The following is a 19,662-nucleotide window of genomic DNA, read 5'->3' as shown; positions in this document are numbered from 1 at the left end:
TGGCCAGAGTGCAGACAGCTCAGTAACCAGTCAGAGACCAGCATGTAGTCAGGTGGAAGCCAAAAGTGTAACCGCATCCACACATTCACCTGGAGGAAATTAGTCTGGCTGAGGAACCTTAGCTGCAGATATCCTTCACAACTCGTTAGCTTATTCTGTTTTAATTTGCTATATTTTAATCATGTAAAGCACTTTGCATTGTCCCTGTACTGAATTGTGCTATATAAATAAATTTGCCTTGCCTTGCCTTGCCTAGCTATTGCTGTTCCTTGGTTTCACAGCGAGTTCTTGGTGTCTGAGCCTGAAAGATTTTAGTGACTAGAAATAAGCCCAAAGGGGCTGTTTATTCTGGCCAAGGCAACCTTTAAAAATCTGACAGTTCAATTCAATTCAATTTTATTTATATAGCGCCAATTCATGAAACATGTCATTTCAAGGCACTTTGCAAAGTCAAATTCAATCAGATTATACAGATTGGTCAAAAATTTCCTATAAGGGAACCACTTGATTGCTTCAAAGTCCCGACAAGCAACATTCACTCCTGGAGAAGCGTAGAGCCACAGGGAGAGTCGTCTGCATTGTACATGGCTTTGCAGCAATCCCTCATACTGAGCAAGCATGAGGCGACAGTGGAGAGGAAAACTCCCCTTTAACAGGGAGGAGAACCTCCAGCAGAACCAGAACCAGGCTCAGTGTGAACGCTCATCTGCATTTTCAACCAAGACAATTTTACCGCCATCAAAGAAGTCCCCCATGAGAATGACCCCACAACTTCTTAAGGATTTAATTATCGATGATTAGCAAGGGATAGGGTTACAGCATTCCTTCTTATGGAAAATTACTTTATACTTTATTTAATTACTTTATAAACGCAGCTTTCTGCCCTCAGGCCAACCTCTTGCACGTACCGGGCTGCAGCGAGACGCATAAAGACGTAACAAAACAACTCATAATCCAAACATTTACAATCCCACACAGAAAATATGCAAGCGTGGACCTTAATGAACCAGGGGAGAGTGAACCAATAGGAGGCCCCTCTCGTTTCCTCTCTGAGTGCAGCTGCTTTACAGGAGACAGGACAGAGGTGAATTCAGAACCCAATCTGTAACGTTTCCATGCACACCCCACACTTTAATCTGATTTTTTCAGGCTCAGATTAAAGAAAACATGGAAAGACCTCGCCTTATTTCTGGTGGCCGCGACTGTTTTAGTACTCCTGCCACCAGGCTTTCAGTTTAGGCCTTCAGCCAAGTGAGAGTTGCAGCAGCTGACAAGGATTTTAATCGCAGGCCTTCCCCTGAGTTTGGTTCTAGACCTTAGATGATCATAATGTCACCGTCATTACTCTTTAATCTTACTCTAACTTCTCTATTAGCAAATATGAGAAAACAGAGAGAATTACTCTTTGTTTCATCATTTCTGTTTACTGTTGTGCGATCGGACCATGAGGAAAACTCAGACTAAAGTTTAAAGTCACTGAAGTGTGAGACTTTTACAGGCCTCCAGGGGACTGCCCATGACAGCAGGGTGCGCCAGCGCGGCACCAAAGCTAGGCTCAGTATGAAATAAAATAAAAAAATAAAAAAGCTGCCCTTCTCACATCTTCCTTACCTGTGAGCCCTCCTCATGAGTGGTTCACCCACAGACAACCTAGACGCCTGGTTGGGCGGGTTCTCCCTGTGCTGCGGATGCATCAGAGCGTTTAATCTCAGAAAATACTTTATATTCGTAATATTTTTATTTTTCGTAATATTACGATTTTTTTTCGTATCCCTTTGGCTTCGTTCTCCTGACCTTATACTCGTAAAGAATAAAAATAATTAAAAGAATCTAACCTGGCCCTATTACTCCAGGACTGAAATAGTTCTGCAAACTGTGACTATTCTGGAAATAATTCTCATAATATGACGTTTATCTCATAATATTACCACTTTTGTCTTTTTTTTTTTTTTTTACTTTATTTTCCTAGGACTTTTTTCCCTTATATTAGTAACTTTCTTTTTAATACTCCCCCTAAAACGTCTGTTCCGAATCTGTGACTATACCATAACTTAAAAGGTTCACATGTGACACGGTTTTATGAAATATAAAAGATCCTAATGTTTAGATTTAACCAATTGACTTTTATATTCATAACACGCGCTCACACACACACACACACACACACATATATATATATATATATATATATATATATATATATATATATATATATATATATATATATATAACTGTTGGTACATTTCCATGCAGCACAGGCATCTTCTCTGATTGATGTTCACTACAACAGAACTTCTTTCTGCCACATACAATATGGCGGTGACGTTGACGTGGATCCCATCACTCAGTGGATTCTGCTGGTGCACTGAACTTTTCATATCGGGGAACTTCAGTTACCTGATTTAATATTATCTTATTACTTACTCGAACATAATTTAATATTATCTTAATTTTATCTTTTACAACAGTATTGATAGCTATAGACCAGTTCACGCGTGACTTCACGAGCTACATCCAGGACAAAAATGGGTGAATTAGAGCATACTTTTAGTTAGTTTATTTTTGGAATCTAAACAATTCCTACGACTTGTTGTGCTCCCGGTTGCACACAGAGGCATTCCAAATTGTAGGATGTACATTTCTTTCGTTTACTGAAGGAGGAAGGACGAAGAAAGAAATGGATAATTTCAATGAAAAGGATGCAGGCAGACACTCCCAATCGTCTGTGTTTGCAGAATTTGCAGTCTACACTTCATCTCCGGTAAATCCACAGGAAGTGCCCCAATCTTGGTGGGTCATTATCTTGGTGGGTTAATCCTGAATTACCATTTTGAGCCTTAATCATTTCCTGGAGAAATAATAACATTCATTTCTCAAATAATCGGTTGAAACACATACCAAATGTTCTAAGTTAGTTGAGCTAATTTAACCTCATTCCACTTTCTTTAAGATTCTTTAACTCAGATCTACAGTGAACCAGGATTCACTGAATCATTCTGATGCTGATGATCAACCACTTTATTTTGTCTTTTGTTTCTTTTGTGTGTACATAGTTCCTTAGCTTCTTTTTATCTTCATTTTGCTTAGTAGTTTAGTTAAGTTTCACTAGCCTAGTAAACAGGATTTAGTGATTGAAATATAGTGTTAATTCAGATAAATAGCATTTTATAGTGATGTTCACTGGATGTTCATTTATTTCTGTTAATAAATTCTTTAACTTGAAGAGAAGTTGTCATTCATTCATTTTATTCTAAGTGTGTGCAGAGTTTGCTGTTAAAAGATCGCCAGTGTTCGTATCATCCCTTTCAACTATTGTCCTGATATCAGCTGTTTGGGCCGATATTCACCAGACAATACCTAACAGACAGTTATTTATTAAATATCCATATTCATTTTCTAACACATCTCTCCCTTGTGGGGTTGTAAGGGGTGCTGGTGTCTATCTCCAGCTGTCAATGGGCGAGAGGCAGGGTTCACCCTGGTCCATCGCAGTTATTAAACATTAAGTAACTTAAAACATGCGTAATGGCACAACACTGTCTATGCTTTTTTCTGTAATTTTGATGAGGCCGGCCCCCTGGTTGACAAGCTTCCACTCCATTTCACCTCCATTTTCTATATTTATCACAATGATTAGGTGTTTTGAGCAAAATATAGTGGTCTTATACACTCACCGGCCACTTTATTAGGTACCCCATGCTAGTAACGGGTTGGACCCCCTTTTGCCTTCAGAACTGCCTCAATTCTTCGTGGCATAGATTCAACAAGGTGCTGGAAGCATTCCTCTGGGAGTTTGGTCCATATTGACATGATGGCATCACACAGTTGCCGCAGATTTGTCGGCTGCACATCCATGATGCGAATCTCCCGTTCCACCACATCCCAAAGATGCTCTATTGGATTGAGATCTGGAGACTGTGGAGGCCATTTGAGTACAGTAAACTCATTGTCATGTTCAAGAAACCAGTCTGAGATGATTCCAGCTTTATGACATGGCGCATTATCCTGCTGAAAGTAGCCATCATGAGTTGAGTACATTGTGGTCATAAAGGGATGGACATGGTCAGCAACAATACTCAGGTAGGCTGTGGCGTTGCAACGATGCTCAATTGGTACCAAGGGGCCCAAAGAGTGCCAAGAAAATGTTCCCCACACCATGACACCACCACCACCAGCCTGAACCGTTGATACAAGGCAGGATGGATCCATGCTTTCATGTTGTAGACGCCAAATTCTGACCCTACCATCCAACCGTCGCAGCAGAAATCGAGACTCATCAGACCAGGCAACGTTTTTCCAATCTTCTATTGTCCAATTTCGATGAGCTTGTGCAGATTGTAGCCTCGGTTTCCTGTTCTTAGCTGAAAGGAGTGGCACCCGATGTGGTCTTCTGCTGCTGTAGCCCATCTGCCTCAAAGTTCGACGTACTGTGCGTTCAGAGATGCTCTTCTGCCCACCATGGTTGTAACGGGTGGTTATTTGAGTCACTGTTGCCCTTCTATCAGCTCGAACCAGTCTGGCCATTCTCCTCTGACCTCTGGCATCAACAAGGCATTTCCGCCCACAGAACTGCCGCTCACTGGATGTTTTTTCTTTTTCGGACCATTCTCTGTAAACCCTAGAGATGGTTGTGCGTGAAAATCCCAGTAGATTAGTAGTTTCTGAAATACTCAGACCAGCCCTTCTGGCACCAACAATCATGCCACGTTCAAAGTCACTCAAATCACCTTTCTTCTCCATACTGATGCTCGGTTTGACCTGCAGGAGATTCTCTTGACCATGTCTACATGCCTAAACGCACTGAGTTGCCGCCATGTGATTGGCTGCTTAGAAATTAAGTGTTAACGAGCAGTTGGACAGGTGTTGCTAATAAAGTGGCCGGTGAGTGTATATCTATTCAGTTTAAAATGTAACTTAAAGGATCGGCTGAAGGATGGTGAACTGGATCTCTGGTTCTGTATCAGGTGGATTTTTTTACCTTCATCCTTGATGAATCTGCTCCACCGTAACAGTGACGAAGACCTTCTGTGTTTTCTTGGAGCATGGATGTGTCTGAAGGGAGACCGGCTGGGCTCTGGTGTTTTTCCAGCTTCATGTGAAGAACATAGATCCGGGCCCTCAGGGGCCCGACACGCTCAGATGTTGTTTGGTGTCACAACAGTCCCAGTCAGAGGGTGATGTTGGTTTTTAAAAACTCCATAATGTTTCATGTAAATATAGCAGATCTTGGTTTTCTGACACATTTTGTTGCTTAAAACTCCCAGAGCGCTGTGGTGACCTTCCTGGGATGGTTCTGAAGTTCTGAATCATATTTTAATACAGCGATGTGAAACCTGTGACTGAAAACAGCCGACAGGAAGGCGGGTCCGGCCAGACACTCCTTCTGGTTCCTGCTGTGTTTGGACAGATCCGACTGAAGACAAGAACCTGGTCATGGGGAACAGGACCGTCACCTGTGGGGTTCTGCTGGTGGTTCTGCTGGTGGTTCCAACAGCCACAGGTGAGTCTCAGGAGACCCTCAGAAGTAATATTTAATTCTTGATGCTGATGCTGTAAGACTGTCAGACTTAGCTAAAGAGCTCAGAACCAAACTAGTTTCACTCCACCAGTTTAACCGTTGCTGCAGGTTTTTGGCACCATTATGGCAACAAATGTATGTTCTACTTAAATTTTTTTGATGTTTCCTGAACTTTTCTGCCATGTGAGAAAGATATATCCAGATTTATCCAGAATTTTGTGCATCCAAAAGAATAAATATGTGAACAGTGGAACTGTCTCTCCAGTTAATAAAAGCTTCATCTGTTGGCTCCTTCATGTCCAGACCAGCAGGTGTGGAAGCAACTAAATGATCTACAGGGACCTAGATCCAAGCCCTTCAATAGTTTTGGTATTTTTCTAACTTCAGCTCAACGCAAACATCACAAAAAGACATTTTCCTGTAGTTCTCCACTAACTGAACGATAAATCCTGATCACATTCTGTGGCCTCGGCTGCTTGCTGTTTAAAATAAATCTCCACACATTTGGTTTAAAGCTGCTAGTTGTGTTCATGGTGCGTTCCAGGCCTGTTGGTCTGATGACACAACAAGCATCACGTTGCTGCTGGTTCTTGTTGTCAGATTGATGGATCAGGATGAAACCAGCATCAAGTTTCCTGTCAAGTAAACATAACACTAAAGCTAGCATGCTAATGCTAAATTTAGCTAATGAAGTAACTTCAGTTTTAGATTAGAATAAATTAGTTCAATTCAACTTTATTTATATAGCGCTGATTCATGAAACATGTCATCTCAAGACACTTTCCAAAGTCAAATTCAATCATATATACAGACCTCTCAACTTTTATCTAAAGTTAAGAGTGAGATTATGCTAATGTAGGGGGCGGGGCTTGTTTGGGGGCGTGGCTAACCGGACCCTGGAAGAGCCGGTGGAGTCAACTCCATCTCATTTTTATCCCACCAGACATTGAAGTAGACATGTATTACTTGTGTTAAAAAGAGAAAGAGACGTATTAATACTTTATTGTTCAGTTAATGGATTAAAACATAAATAATACACAATTGTTAAAATAATACTAAATAATATTAAGTAGTTTTAAGTTATTGACCAAATTATTACACTGTTACACATTCATCTATGGGTTGTTTATCATTGTAAATCTATAACCTGATTGGTGAATCAGGCTGAGTTTCATCAAACCTTTATGGTCAACAATTTACCCTCAGCAGCAACACTGAAGCACACAGAGGTTCCCGCTGCGTTTTTACGCACGATCCAGCTGCTGATGTATCCCTCTGTTCAGCTCAATGCACTTTTAGACTGTTACAGTTTATAACATTCTCATCACCTTTCACAGCGACAGGTTTCTCAGTCAGTCGCTGCGCTGACCAGACAAATCTCTATTGCTCTCGTCAGTGCGCTCTGAGCACAGAAATACGGTGCATGTAGTTAAAAAATGCAGAATTAATAAAAACTAAACTTATAAACAGACTAAGTGGCGTTTTAAACTGCATCTGGTTAGCAGAACTGTTTTATGATCCAGCGTGCAGCCATGACTGGTTCTGAATGAACCGGTCATCTGGCAGCAGCTCCGCCCCCTCCCCTCCTGTGTACGCGGTACAGGACCTTACCGGCTCACTTTCACCACTGTTAAGACTAAAATTATTCATACCTCTGATTACTCTTCCTGCTGCTCTGTTAACACGAACTGCAGCAGGAATTACTGATGGCCACAAGCTGTGAAAGAAGCCAAAACAGCTCAGCAGAAGGCGGAGTTTTGTGGTCCGCAGCCCAGATGGGCTTTGTGATTTTTATGCGTGAGAAATTCCATGTTTGCGTGTGAAATGCCATGTGTTGCGTGTGAGCGTGTAAAGTCAGTGAAATGCGTGTGTCACACGGTCAATGCGTGAGAGTTGAGAGCACTGTATATATATGTCCTATATAAGGGAACCCAGTTGATTGCATTAACTGGGTTGAAGTCCTGACTAATCTAAATCCAAGGCTAGCATGCTAATGGTAAAATTTAGCTAGTGAAGTAACTTTAGTTTGAGATTAGAATAAATTAATTGAATCTAATCTAAATCCAAGGCTAGCATGCTAATAAATTAGTTGAATCTAATCTGTGTCCAAGGCTAGCATGCTAATGCTAAATTTAGCTAGTGATGTAACTTTGGTTTTAGATTAGAATAAATTAGTTGACTCCAATCTATGTCCAAGGCTAGCATGCTTATAAATTAGTTGAATCTAATCTATGTCCAAGGCTAGCATGCTTATAAATTAGTTGAATCTAATCTATGTCCACAGCTAGCATGCTATTGCTAACAGCTTTATTGAGTCAGACCATATTGACACCAGAGCAGCTACTCTCCTGTTTAGCATGCAGTTACTAATGAGGCTAGTGATAGCATGCTAACCATAGTAACTATGTTTGGTCAGCCTGCAGCACTGACTGGTGTATTGAATACACAGCTTGTCGCGTTAGTGGCGTACGTCAGTCTGGCTGGCCAGGCTAGGTGAGGCGCTCAGCTCTTCTGCTACGTCCTGACAGCAGCAGGGCCACCACCGTAAAATGATGTTGCTGCGTGCAACTTTTTTCCTTCATCATAAATCAGAATCAGAATCAGATATACTTTAATAATCCCAGAGGGAAATTGCTGTTTCAGTACAACCTGAAATCCAGCTGGAGGAAAACTAGAAAGAGGCGTGGCTTGATACACATCTTGTTTTGGTCTACAGACCGCACTCAACAGCTCCCCTCGTGGTGAAACTTTATTGCTCCATTAAATAAAATTGTCATCATATGAAAATCAACTGGTAATGAATATTTTTGCAGTAATAACAATAGTTATACATTAAATATGACTCCCTTTCTGGTGGAAATGTGTCTGATCTGCTGTTTTCTTTCTGACAGGAAGCAGTGCGCAGCTAAACAGTGAGTTAACCTCTAAAATCTTTTTTTCTCTAAAATCAGACATGAATTTTATTAGTGGCTGAACTGTTTCTATGTTTTTTATGTTGGCCACCTTCTGTTCCTGCCTGAGATTTCCAGTTCCTTGTTCTTCTCTTATCATTTCTATATCCCAGGATATGTTCCTTTTTCTTTTAGCACTGTTCCTTTTAGTGAGATTTGGTCAGGAAACCCAATCAGTTCTCCAAAATAAGGAAGTAAAGGCGTCAGGAACAACATCTCTGTCCTGCAGTGTTTCTAAAAGGCCAGAATTATTCATACCCCTGGCAGATTTTAGTAAGTAATCCTTTAATCCGACCAACACCATTCTGCAGTCTAGCAGCGATGTGGATGTACTGGAGCAGTCTGAAAGAGACTCTTTGGAGGGAGCTAGAGATTAGGGTGATGGTAAGGAGGCCCTCCAAGCTGAAAGGCTTGGAGCTCATCCACCTGCAGAGAGCTGCTCAGCCGTTAGAGGAAGGACTTGTTTTTCCCAGTGGAAATGTTTTATCATTGAGAAGGGTTGAACACTTATTAGCTCGACATTTCTATAACATGCGAATAAGTTCTTCTTTACGTCTTTTTTTCTTTCTCCCATCCTGTCAGAAGCAAACTGAATGAAAATCCTTTTAAACCTGAATCTGCAGGGAGAATGAATGTCTGTATTGTCCTAGTCCAAGTACAACCAAATGCTGAGCTTGACTGTTGCAGTTTGTGGCGAGGCGCCTCTCAGCACCAAGGCTGAGGCGAGGATCGTTGGAGGCCAGGACGCCGCTGCAGGATCCTGGCCGTGGCAGGTCAGCCTGCACACACGCAGACATTTCTGCGGAGGATCTCTGATCAACGACCAGTGGGTTCTGACCGCTGCTCAGTGTTTCCCCAGGTGAGTCCAGGCGGGCCATGCGGGTTCTGGTTCTGGTTCTGGTTCCGGAACCATCACATCACATAAATTATTTCTTTCCCAGCCAGAAAAAGCAAACATGTTTCAGGAGCTGCTGAAAAATCTGAGGAAAATTCTGAATTTCTACAGAAGCTTCTGGTCATGCTGACCAATCAGGGCTTCACAATAGGGCCTCAGCCAGCCAATCACAGACGCCCATATGCAGACTGGTAGAAACCCGGGGTTAAGTGCCTTGCCCATGGGGGCATTGACATGGGGGGAAGCTGGAACGAAACCCACAACCTTTATGTTGCTTAATAAAGTATTCACACCCATCTACATATAAAGTATTGAAACCCCTCTAAGTTCTCCACATTTAGTGTCATTTCACCCACAACCTCCAGTGTGTTTCATCGAGCCTTCATGTGACGGAGCAACGCATCACTAACGTTCTCTAACGAATCTTCACAGAACGGTTCTGATTCTATTACCGGTCTCACAGCTGGGTTCTGTTTACTAGTGGACTTCTGAAAACCATCGGCTGCACTGGATTTTATTTAGGGGTCTCAGAGTGGAGGGTCCTGAATAAATGGACTGAACTTATTTAGCGCTTTTCCAGTCATGCTGACCACCCAAAGCACTGGACACTATAGCCACATTCACCCAGTCACTCTCCCTAATGCACACACATTTATACACCGAGACGCAGCTCGGTAGGCAACTTAATACTCACTGCTACACTTTTTGATTTTGTTCTGTAGAAAACAAAAAAAAAACGTGAATTATTTTACTTCCTGCACTGTTTGTTCTTGGTAAATCACATAAAGTCCAAATAAAATCCTGAGAAATTTGTTCTTCACTGGAACAAAATGTGGAAAATTTAGAGGGGTGTTAATACTTTTTCAAGGCTTTGTAAGTACAGATAAAGAAGTTACATTAGAAAAAACTGATATAATATATAATTAATTTCTAGAAACATAAAATAAAACCTTAAACAGCTGTAAACCAGAGAAGCTGCACTGGTAAAAGTATTATTTTTCTTCAGCTGCACTAACTTTGTTTGTGTCCTAGTTGTCCTTAAGGAGTGAATTTTGTTCCATTATTGTTGTAAATGGAAATTTGAAGAAAAAAACAGCAATCCAGAAATTAAACTTTCAAAAACAGGTTTCAGAGATTTTTTATTGAAAACAATAAATTTTAAATGTTTTTTTTTTTTTCATATTTAATTTTTTTCTAATTTCTCTTTTTTTCCAGATTTTAAGAACTGCTTTCTTTTCAAATGGAGTTTCACGGATGATGTTCTCTTGACGTTCTCTTCCTCTTGGTCTGCACGACGTTAGCAACCACATTTTTATTGGCCAATGTCCAGAGCGAGACATAAAGGATTTAACTTTTGTAAATTTCCATTTACAAAATGTGTTGCAACAACAATGGAACAAAATTCACTCCATAGATGTCCTGCTGGTGGACGTTGGGAGAAACAGGTCCAGTTAGCTTTAGCTCGGAGCTGCTGGGAGGTCCAGCTCAGGTTAATGAGGACTTTAGGGGACACAAACGGTCCTGGTCCTTTGCATTAAATGTTTTTCCTGCAGCTGCTTTTGTCTAGGACTGAGCCGGCATAATGTCAACATGATGTCCTTTGGGTTCCTCAGCCCAGACGCTTCAGATGTGAGTGTTTACATGGGACGGCACACCCAGGAGGGTCCAAATGCTCACGAGGAGGCCCGCTCGGTGATGCTGGTCATCAAACATCCCAGCTACGATGACGAGACTAAAGATGGAGACCTGGCTCTGCTGAAGCTGTCCTCCCCTGTGAACTTCACCGACTACATCAGGCCGGTCTGCCTGGCAGCAGAAGAAAGCTTCTTCCCAGACGGTCTGAGAGTCTGGGTCACCGGGTGGGGAGACGTCCTGTCTGGAGGTAAAACTGTCTGGAAACCTTGGAGTGGTTGACGTTCTCCGTGTTCTCCTGGCAGCTTCAGCTGGCCTGCAGGGGTCTATGGTTTAGCCAAATGAAACCTCTGCCTAGATGTTAGAGCCACTGGCTGCACTATTTTCATTGATCAGAACCAGCTTTGATCACCAGGTTTGTGACATAAACAAGGAATTTGCCTTCAGGTCCACTTTGCTCTTCATGGTATTTGAAATATAAATTCATAACTCTGGTGGGAAGTTTTTACAAAGAAGGTGCTAATAAGCCTGATAGACCTGGGTCCTCTGATGGTACCGTGTCCTTTGTAGAGACAGCATGGGGGGGCAAAGAACGCCTCGGTAGCGCCGCCCTGGGGGTAAGTGTCTGAACAGGCCGTGTCCAGGATGTGTGGGGTCTGCAGAGATGTTAGCTGACCTTTTCGAGTCCAGAGAACCTGTGGTTCCCAGGAACCGTGTGATAAGTAGGGGCGTGCCAAAAAAAAAAAAATTTACACAAGAATCAGAGTTCCCATTTACTACGATTCAGATTTAATCTAAAATCTCACAAAACCGATTTTAATAAGGGAAAAAAGAAATAAATCTGCTGGCTGTCGGCCTCCGTGTGACTACGCAGGACAGCCTGGTATCACCACACCGCCGGTTCTGGAAGCTATTAATGCACGAAAAGCACCAAAACAAAGCAGAAACTACAAAACGGAGAAAAGAGAGCGGGCAGCTCTGAGCACTCAAAAAATATTACCAGGTCTATCGCCTGCTTCATCGCCAAAGACCTACGCCCTTACAGAGTTACAGTGGGTGGAGCCAACATTCGAGTGGAATATCAGAATCAAATTGAACCTGTCCTCTCCTGTTTGAGAGGACAGGAACAGAACCAGAACCTCTGTCCAGCAAAGAGCCCGACCCGACTCAGGTCAGAACCAGGACTCATCAGCGTACTCAGATTTGGTTGCAAGTTATTGTTTTCAATATACGCTGAGAGAAGCTCGACTGTTTCTGTTCTTGGGTCTTGGACGTATTTCTTTGGTGACTTCATACCAAACGTCTACTGGTTCTGATTCCAAACCTCCAGAAACCAATCCAGATGTGTCCAGGTGTATTTATTATTATTTTTATTATTATTATTATTATTATAATAATAATAATACATTAAACTTATATAGCACTTTTTTGGACACTCAAAGACACCATTTAAAACAGATAGACTGTAAGAGATCCTCGGATCTGTCTAAGAGAAATAAAAGCCTTAGACCAATTAGGCCCATTCTCCTGGTTCTGAATGGACTCTGCTGGTTCCTTATGTTGGAATCTTGTTATTTCCATCCTTAATCAGACCTTTTGTATTCTAGTAATTCCGTCACTAAATTAACACATAGATTAATTATACACAGACTGATGTTTTCAAGCCATTATCTGTTAATTGTGGTGATTTTCTCCCTACAGCTATAAAGACACGGTATTTAAGATTAGAATATTACATCAGACCAATTTAAAAAAAAACATTTTAATACATAAAGCTGGGCTTAATGAAAGTATGTTAAATACCTTTTAAAAGTTATTTTATATATATGAAAATCAAGCCTTATCACAACACACACTAAATTATTGATAATAACTATATATAGTTTAGCAACTCTGGTGCTTGAGGAGTCTTATCGTTTATATGAACAACTGGAATCTTTATTAGTTTCCTACTGATAAAAATGCATTAATATCATCTCAGTACTGATAGAATAATGTTTAGAACATGTTGCATTCTGGGAAACAGGAACAGAAGGACAGATCCTGTTTTTATCTCGTCTGGATTGAAATAAATATCCGAGTAACAGCACCAACTTGCACTGAAATGGGAACTCTGCACTAACCACCAACCTCTGGGAGTTTATCTCTCTGCAGTCAAAGTTTTTTTTACTCTAAAGGGGAAATTGTTCAGATTTGATCTCAACCGGCTTTGTTTCTCTTCCAGCTTATCTTCCATCTCCTGAGACGCTGCAGGAAGTCAACCTTCCCATTGTCTCCAACATCGAGTGTGCTGCAGCGTACGGCTTCATCACAACCAACATGATCTGTGCCGGCCCTAATTTCAGAGGAAAGGGCTTCTGTGACGTGAGTCTGGTTCTGTTCTCTCTTGCTGGGGTCCAGTTCAATAAACGCCAGCTAGTGCTGACCTGTCTGATGTGTGCAGAAAGACGCCGGCGGTCCATTGGTGACGCTAGACGGCACCAGGTGGGTTCAGGCCGGAGTGGTGAGCTATGCGAGGGGCTGTGGTTATCCAAAGTTCCCAGGAGTCTACACCCGGGTGTCCAAATACCAGTCCTGGATCAACAGCCAGATCCTGAAGGACCAGCCCGGCTACATCACCTTCTACAGGGCGTCCACCAGAACCGTCCACTCCGCGTCCTCGGCTATGCTTGTTCTGCCCGTCCTCATCTTCTCTGTCCTCCAGGACTGAACTGCTGTCTGCAGGGAAAGCTTTGCTCCTGCAGCCAAAAGTTGCAGCTGATTTATGTCTAAAGTAGTTTATTGAGGTTTTCATTTCAAGCTTTATTCTGCAGCTCACAGACTAACACTAAAACACACATGCCGCCTGTTATGGGAGTTTTGGGTGGAATATTAAACAATAGTAACTGAGTTCCCATCTTTACTAATTGACGAGACGGTGGTATAACGTTCCAGCACTTTTATTGAGAAACAGAGCAGAGATTCACATAGATGGAAAGTAATCGCACCCCACGGTTCCGCTGCAGTCTCTGTCTGCCCTGTCTCTGTCTGTGTCACTTTTCGGGCTTCCCCTAATACTGCACCGTGGCCTTCCCATGAGACAAAACAAAGACAGTCTATCGTAAACAATCAGTATCCCTCAGCAGCTGCAGCATTTGGCCTTGCAATCAGCAACCAGTGGATCTTATACACAGACATCAGGTCTCCAGGCCTCCTCTGTCCGAGTGGTGTGAGGCCATAGTGACTTCAGAATAATAATTCTTATAACATTCCTCTCTTTTTTTTTTTTTTTTTTTGATGATGGCGTCGTCAGCATCAAGACAAAACAAGATGACCCATCATATGAAAATATGAACAAAGCACAGAGGAACCATTTCTGTAAACTCGTAAAGTGGGACCCAAAGGGTTCCCGTGTTGGAACCGGGTAGTGCTGGAACTTTTAATACAGATCAACATGAATGCTTCATAGAGCTTTAACACACAAGATCAAAGATTTAGCTTTTGTCTACAATTTAGGATTCATCTAATTAGGTAAGGCCTGTTTTAGGTACCTATGCGCACATTATTTTAAAATTACATTAGACTATGGTAAGCTAAACCCTGTTCATTAACCAAGGTCGAATCCGTCTACTCTTTACCCACCCTGAATACCCTCCTACTCCTTTCTCCACTCACCCCTACGATGGACAATAATCCACCACTCCAAACTTACAACACCAGGAGCAAAGGCAGGAGAGGTTCAGTGCGGGCAGGGGAACCTCCAGAAAACGCTACCCCTAGGGGGCAGTAAAAACTGCAAGGCCCCCTCCCAGGGAGATCTGCTCTCGGCCAATCTGAGCCTGAAAACCCTGTATTGAATCTAAGTGTTAACATTACCAGCTAATATTAAAGGATCTTTAGAGCCAATCTGATCCTGGTTCTTCCTATATCAAATCAAAAGGTGCATAAACCATAGATCCTTGTGTGTCTGAAGCAAACAGTTTCCATTTTTTACCATAAAACCATACTGATCAACGTGATGTAACATTAAAGTGTAGATCTCATAACACAAAAAAATCAAACATGTGAGTCAGTGGAACAGAGCAGATAAACAAACAGCAACACAATATGAGAAGAGTCCTAAACGTCAAGACCGCAAAGTTAAGAAAGCCTTCAGGCCATTCAGGCACAAGGCAGAAAATAATCTAATCGCGCTTAGGGTCTCTTCAGGCAACTCCTCCCGTTGAAGAATAAGGAATCAGAGTTCTCTGGCTTCTTCATCCCCAGTCCTCTTCTTGGTTCCTCCTCTCAGGCTGGATGATTGAGCTGGATGGTAATAAGTGTTCAGTTCTGGATGGGCACTGAGCATTTTATTTTGCATTTCTCTCTAATAAAACACTTTGTGAAGATGGTCTGCAGACACGAGTCCTTGTTTCCACTGGAGAACAGAAACAAGGTGTAATTAGTGTTCTTATCAAAACCCCTTTCATGTGTCATTTATTAAAACATCCTCCAAGCACTTTCACATTCAAGATATTTCTGTGCACAATTATTTAGCTTTCAGAATTCTGCAATTTAATTATTAATTAAAATAGTAATCTTTAAGTTCAAATGTATCTGCAGTAAATTCATAATTCTTAACAGAATGCTTTTAATGTGTGTCTTAACTGTTGTTGTCTGACAGTTGAAGTTCTCTGCAACATAATTTCATCAACATATTCGTTTCATGACATTTCCCATTTATTTTGAAAACCCAACTGAGAAAAAGAAAGCCTTTCCATGTGAAAGCCTTTTCCCTCTCTCCCTCTTTTTTTTTTTTTTTAAAGTGAGGTGCTGTTCTGCACAGAAAAGACAAAATATTTATACCATGCTGCTACTGTTCAAGGATGCCAAGGTTCTACAACACAAAACAAAGCAGAGAGCAGGAGAGAACAGAAATTTTTTGAAAATGTTCTAACATTGTTGAACAACTAAAGCTACTTAAGCAAATCAGAATTAGTTCCCAAATTAATCCTAAAATAAAGTAAACCATACATGTGATTATTTATTTTCTTAAAACTGAGGATTAAGGACTTTTATTAAGAAGTTCTTGGTTGAACGCGTCTCTGCGTTCCTATTTGTCTAGGCCTCTGCAATCTGATCTATGATCTATGTATTCTTAGTGCCTGGTCAGGAAGGGTTAAGGTTCTCCGAAGCTTTCTGTTTTCAGCAACCCTGAAAACCCAGAACCCTTTACAGCCAGTGTAAGGTGTCAGATGACATGTGGGACCACCTTGTCGTCCCTCTGGTTCCACCAGCTGTGTCAAGTCCACAGCAGCTCGTCCTGGGTGCCATGCCCCAGGCGTCTCCACACCCCCCTGTGTGGAATGTCTCTCATTGTAAGGATCTCACCTTATGTCCCGTTCAAAACAGGAGTTCCAATGTGGGGTGTCTTTGCTGCTTTAATGTTCCTCAGAGAAAACCTTCATTCATTGATATCACCTTCAAGCTGTTACCCTTTTATCATCACAGCCCCCCAACCATCCTGACCAGATCCAAAATGTCCCCATAATTTAATCTAATTAAATTAATCTTACTTATTTTCTGTATGTAGGACGATAACCATTAAATTATCCTGATCTAAAAGCCCTCAGGTTAACAGGTTAACTGGTTAAAAAGACTTTTGAGTTATTTGTGTTCTAGTTGAAAGATATTAAATCTCCATAAATATTGTAACCATTTTACACTGATGCTTTAATCCTAAATTTACCCATGTTAGTTAGTAGGATGTGTCATTATGCTAATTTTATTGCAACCTTATCCATTTTAGCCAGTAACCTTTTCTTTGCGTTTTATTGATGCCTGCCAGAGTAGCAGAAATCAGCTTACACTAAGATGTTCATTAAATGAAATGCTATTTAAAAGTTCAGATTATTCTACGTATATAGTGAAAACAAATTAATTCATTTATTTATTTAACTGTTGATATAATACCCACTTAATTTATTAAGTTGCTCTATGATTCCATCAAGTTACTTCTTTAAAAGTTTTCCACCTTTACATATTCTTAATGTGTTTCGTAATGTGTGTTTTGTTTTAATTGTGTACAACAAAATCTGAAGTGAAATGCATGAAGTCGTGTCTGCAGAACTCATCTGTGTTTGTTGTCGAAGGTTGTCCGATGCCTCAGTCATAGTCCTTCATTGTCCATTTTCAGTCCAATTTCTAAATTCAGCAGCCCAACATTCTCCTTCTCATCAAGAGTCCATCCTCCAGTCCTCACGCCTGCAAACAGAATGAATTCTGCCAGCATTTTTTGCCAAAGAAAACGCTCCATAGGTTGAAAAGAAATTACAGCAAAACAGTCACAAACATTTTAACTACAGTGTTCCCTCTAACATGACAAACATAAAAGAAACAAAAGGATAGAAAAAAATAAATCAACCTATGTTTCTGACAAAATAAAACTCAAAACTGGATCAGGCTGAAGTCAATGACATCACCTTTAGTCCTTGTCCCAAGGATCAGCCCCCAGGCCAGAACACACAGACCCAGCCTCGCCATAAACATTCAGATGTTTAAATCATGGTCAGATTTGTTTATCATATCTATTGTCCTTCTCAGGTTATACTGTCCCTCTGAGGATCGCCTCAGCTCAGCATAACTAATAACATCAGATGATTTCGTAACTGATGACGCGTGTAACGTGGCCTTGTGATATCTTGACGCTTTTCAAAATTTCTCATTAGTTGCATTCAAATCCCAAGTAAAAAATAAATAAAATAAATGAATAGAAAACCCTTAGAAAAGCATATTTAGTTCCATACAGTTTGTTCAAAGCACAGTTTTCCCTCATCTATTTAAATCAAAAATCTTGTATATCTAAACTTCTTTCAACTGGACTGGTTTGTGATGAATCATTATTATTATAAGTAATGAGATCTCAGTAATTTTAAATTACTTTAGGGCTAAAAAACAAGTGATAGGATCTCAGCCTAATTTTGTAAAACAGTAAACTTAACAAGCTTATGTAAAGCTTATTACCAGTTCCTATTTCTAACAAAGCTGAAATATTTCCGTTCAAGCCATGTTAATCTCTCCGTGTATCAATTTAATTTGGTCCTGATATTTAATGTTAAAAAACAAACTTTGTTATTTAAATCTCTCTTTTACTGTACCTCTATTGTTAACATAGTCCATGCTTAAAATGTCATTTGAATTACGGAGCTGCAGTTCTCCCAAAACAAATGAACATTCTGAAACCATGAACATTACTTTTACCCCGAATTAATTCACACAGACGAACGTTTAGTTACATAGATACATACACACGTACGGTTACATACAAACGATGACATTCAGACAGACAAACACGTGCAGGCCTGCTTTTTCACCATCTTAAATAGTTCTATGTTTTTCATAATTTTTAAACGTCAACGCCGAAAGATGTTTTCAACGCGTTAAGTTCCCGCTTAGTTTAAAAGGTGGAGAGCATGCGCTGGTTACGACCCCCCGATGCTTCGTCCACACGCGGTTTTACGCTTCAGTCCCGCAAGGATACAACTCTGTGTCTCGCAGACACTTGGACGCTTACCCATTTTTGAAAGTTATACGTCGCTATTAGCAGTTTAGACCAATTTTGTCCACAACGGAAGTGCCTAATCGGTCCCCACGTAAACGCTTCCCCGGTGCAACGCCTTTTTAGTTTCGTTTCCGTTTCCTTCTTTAATTTTATTTTTATTATTTAGTAGCAGTACTGTAATAAAATAAAATAATAGTAATAATAATAATCCCTATGTGAGAAATCTGCATGTTTAATCAAATTATTTCAAATAATTTATGCATGTCATGCGTCTGGGCCCCTACGTTTTTCAGCATGAAATCGAACGTCTCACCCTGGGGCAAGGCTGGACCCTGAAAAACTCTGCCTTTCCCCCATTACACTGACTCTTCTGCATCCAGACTTTTTTTATTTTATTTTATTTATTTTATCCTTTTTTGTGTTTTCATTAGTATTTTCTACTCGTCCTTAGCACGATCGACCAACTAAAATGAAAGGCCTCACATCCGATGGTCGCCTTTTTGGTATAATGGTCGGGGTCCCCACTTATCAAAGCTGCAAACGTCTTCGCAACAGTCAAGGACTTAAGCATCCCTGCCGCTTTCATCCACAACAGAGGTGGACAGCCTCTTGCACAAACCCAAGACAAGAGGACTTTAATGGACCAGCTGCAAACTGCTCAGCCGGTCACCTGTTCTCCAGGTGAAAATCACTCTGCCCCTCCTTCCCCCTTGTGGGAAAGTCCGTATTTCAGCTGAAAACGTATTCTAATTAAATTTTGAATTTTAGTTTAATGTTTAAACCTTAGTCACCGTTCGGTATTGCGAACCCTGTTTTATTTGCCTTAAGGATTAAATATAATTCATTATTTCTACCGGCTTTTACTTTTACTACCTTTTAGGTTTACAGTTTTAAATTTTAAAATTTCTTGAGGTATCCTTTAAAATGGGGTTTAAAATTTAAAAGCTTGCAAGCATTTTTTTTTTGACCAATTGCGTTTGTTTTTTTTAAAAGAGCTGGAAAATAATCCCCTTACCGTCTCATGAAAGAAAGGTTCGGATCTTCGCGCCGACGCCCAGAGACGCTCCGAGACCAGGAGCTCCTCCACGTCCCTTGAAAATCCATTCGGGGTACCAGAGGCCGGATAACCTCTCCGGGCCGGCCAAAG

General features: G+C 41.0%; 1 protein-coding gene across 1 annotated transcript; it reads left to right on the top strand.

The window, feature by feature from the left end:
* Positions 1–4,953: 4,953 nt before the first annotated feature.
* Positions 4,954–13,837, top strand: LOC105919097 (tryptase). Its single transcript, XM_021311612.2, has 6 exons — positions 4,954–5,500; positions 8,410–8,430; positions 9,157–9,328; positions 10,978–11,246; positions 13,221–13,360; positions 13,440–13,837. The coding sequence occupies exons 1-6, from the start codon at positions 5,434–5,436 to the stop codon at positions 13,704–13,706; spliced, it is 936 nt and encodes a 311-aa protein (XP_021167287.2). The 5' UTR covers positions 4,954–5,433; the 3' UTR covers positions 13,707–13,837.
* Positions 13,838–19,662: the final 5,825 nt, after the last annotated feature.

This window comes from Fundulus heteroclitus, chromosome 16 (assembly GCF_011125445.2).
Source record: "Fundulus heteroclitus isolate FHET01 chromosome 16, MU-UCD_Fhet_4.1, whole genome shotgun sequence".
Lineage (NCBI taxonomy): Eukaryota > Metazoa > Chordata > Actinopteri > Cyprinodontiformes > Fundulidae > Fundulus > Fundulus heteroclitus.
The sequence above is the reverse complement of the archived record's forward strand: the minus strand, read 5'-3'. Positions and strand labels throughout refer to the sequence as shown.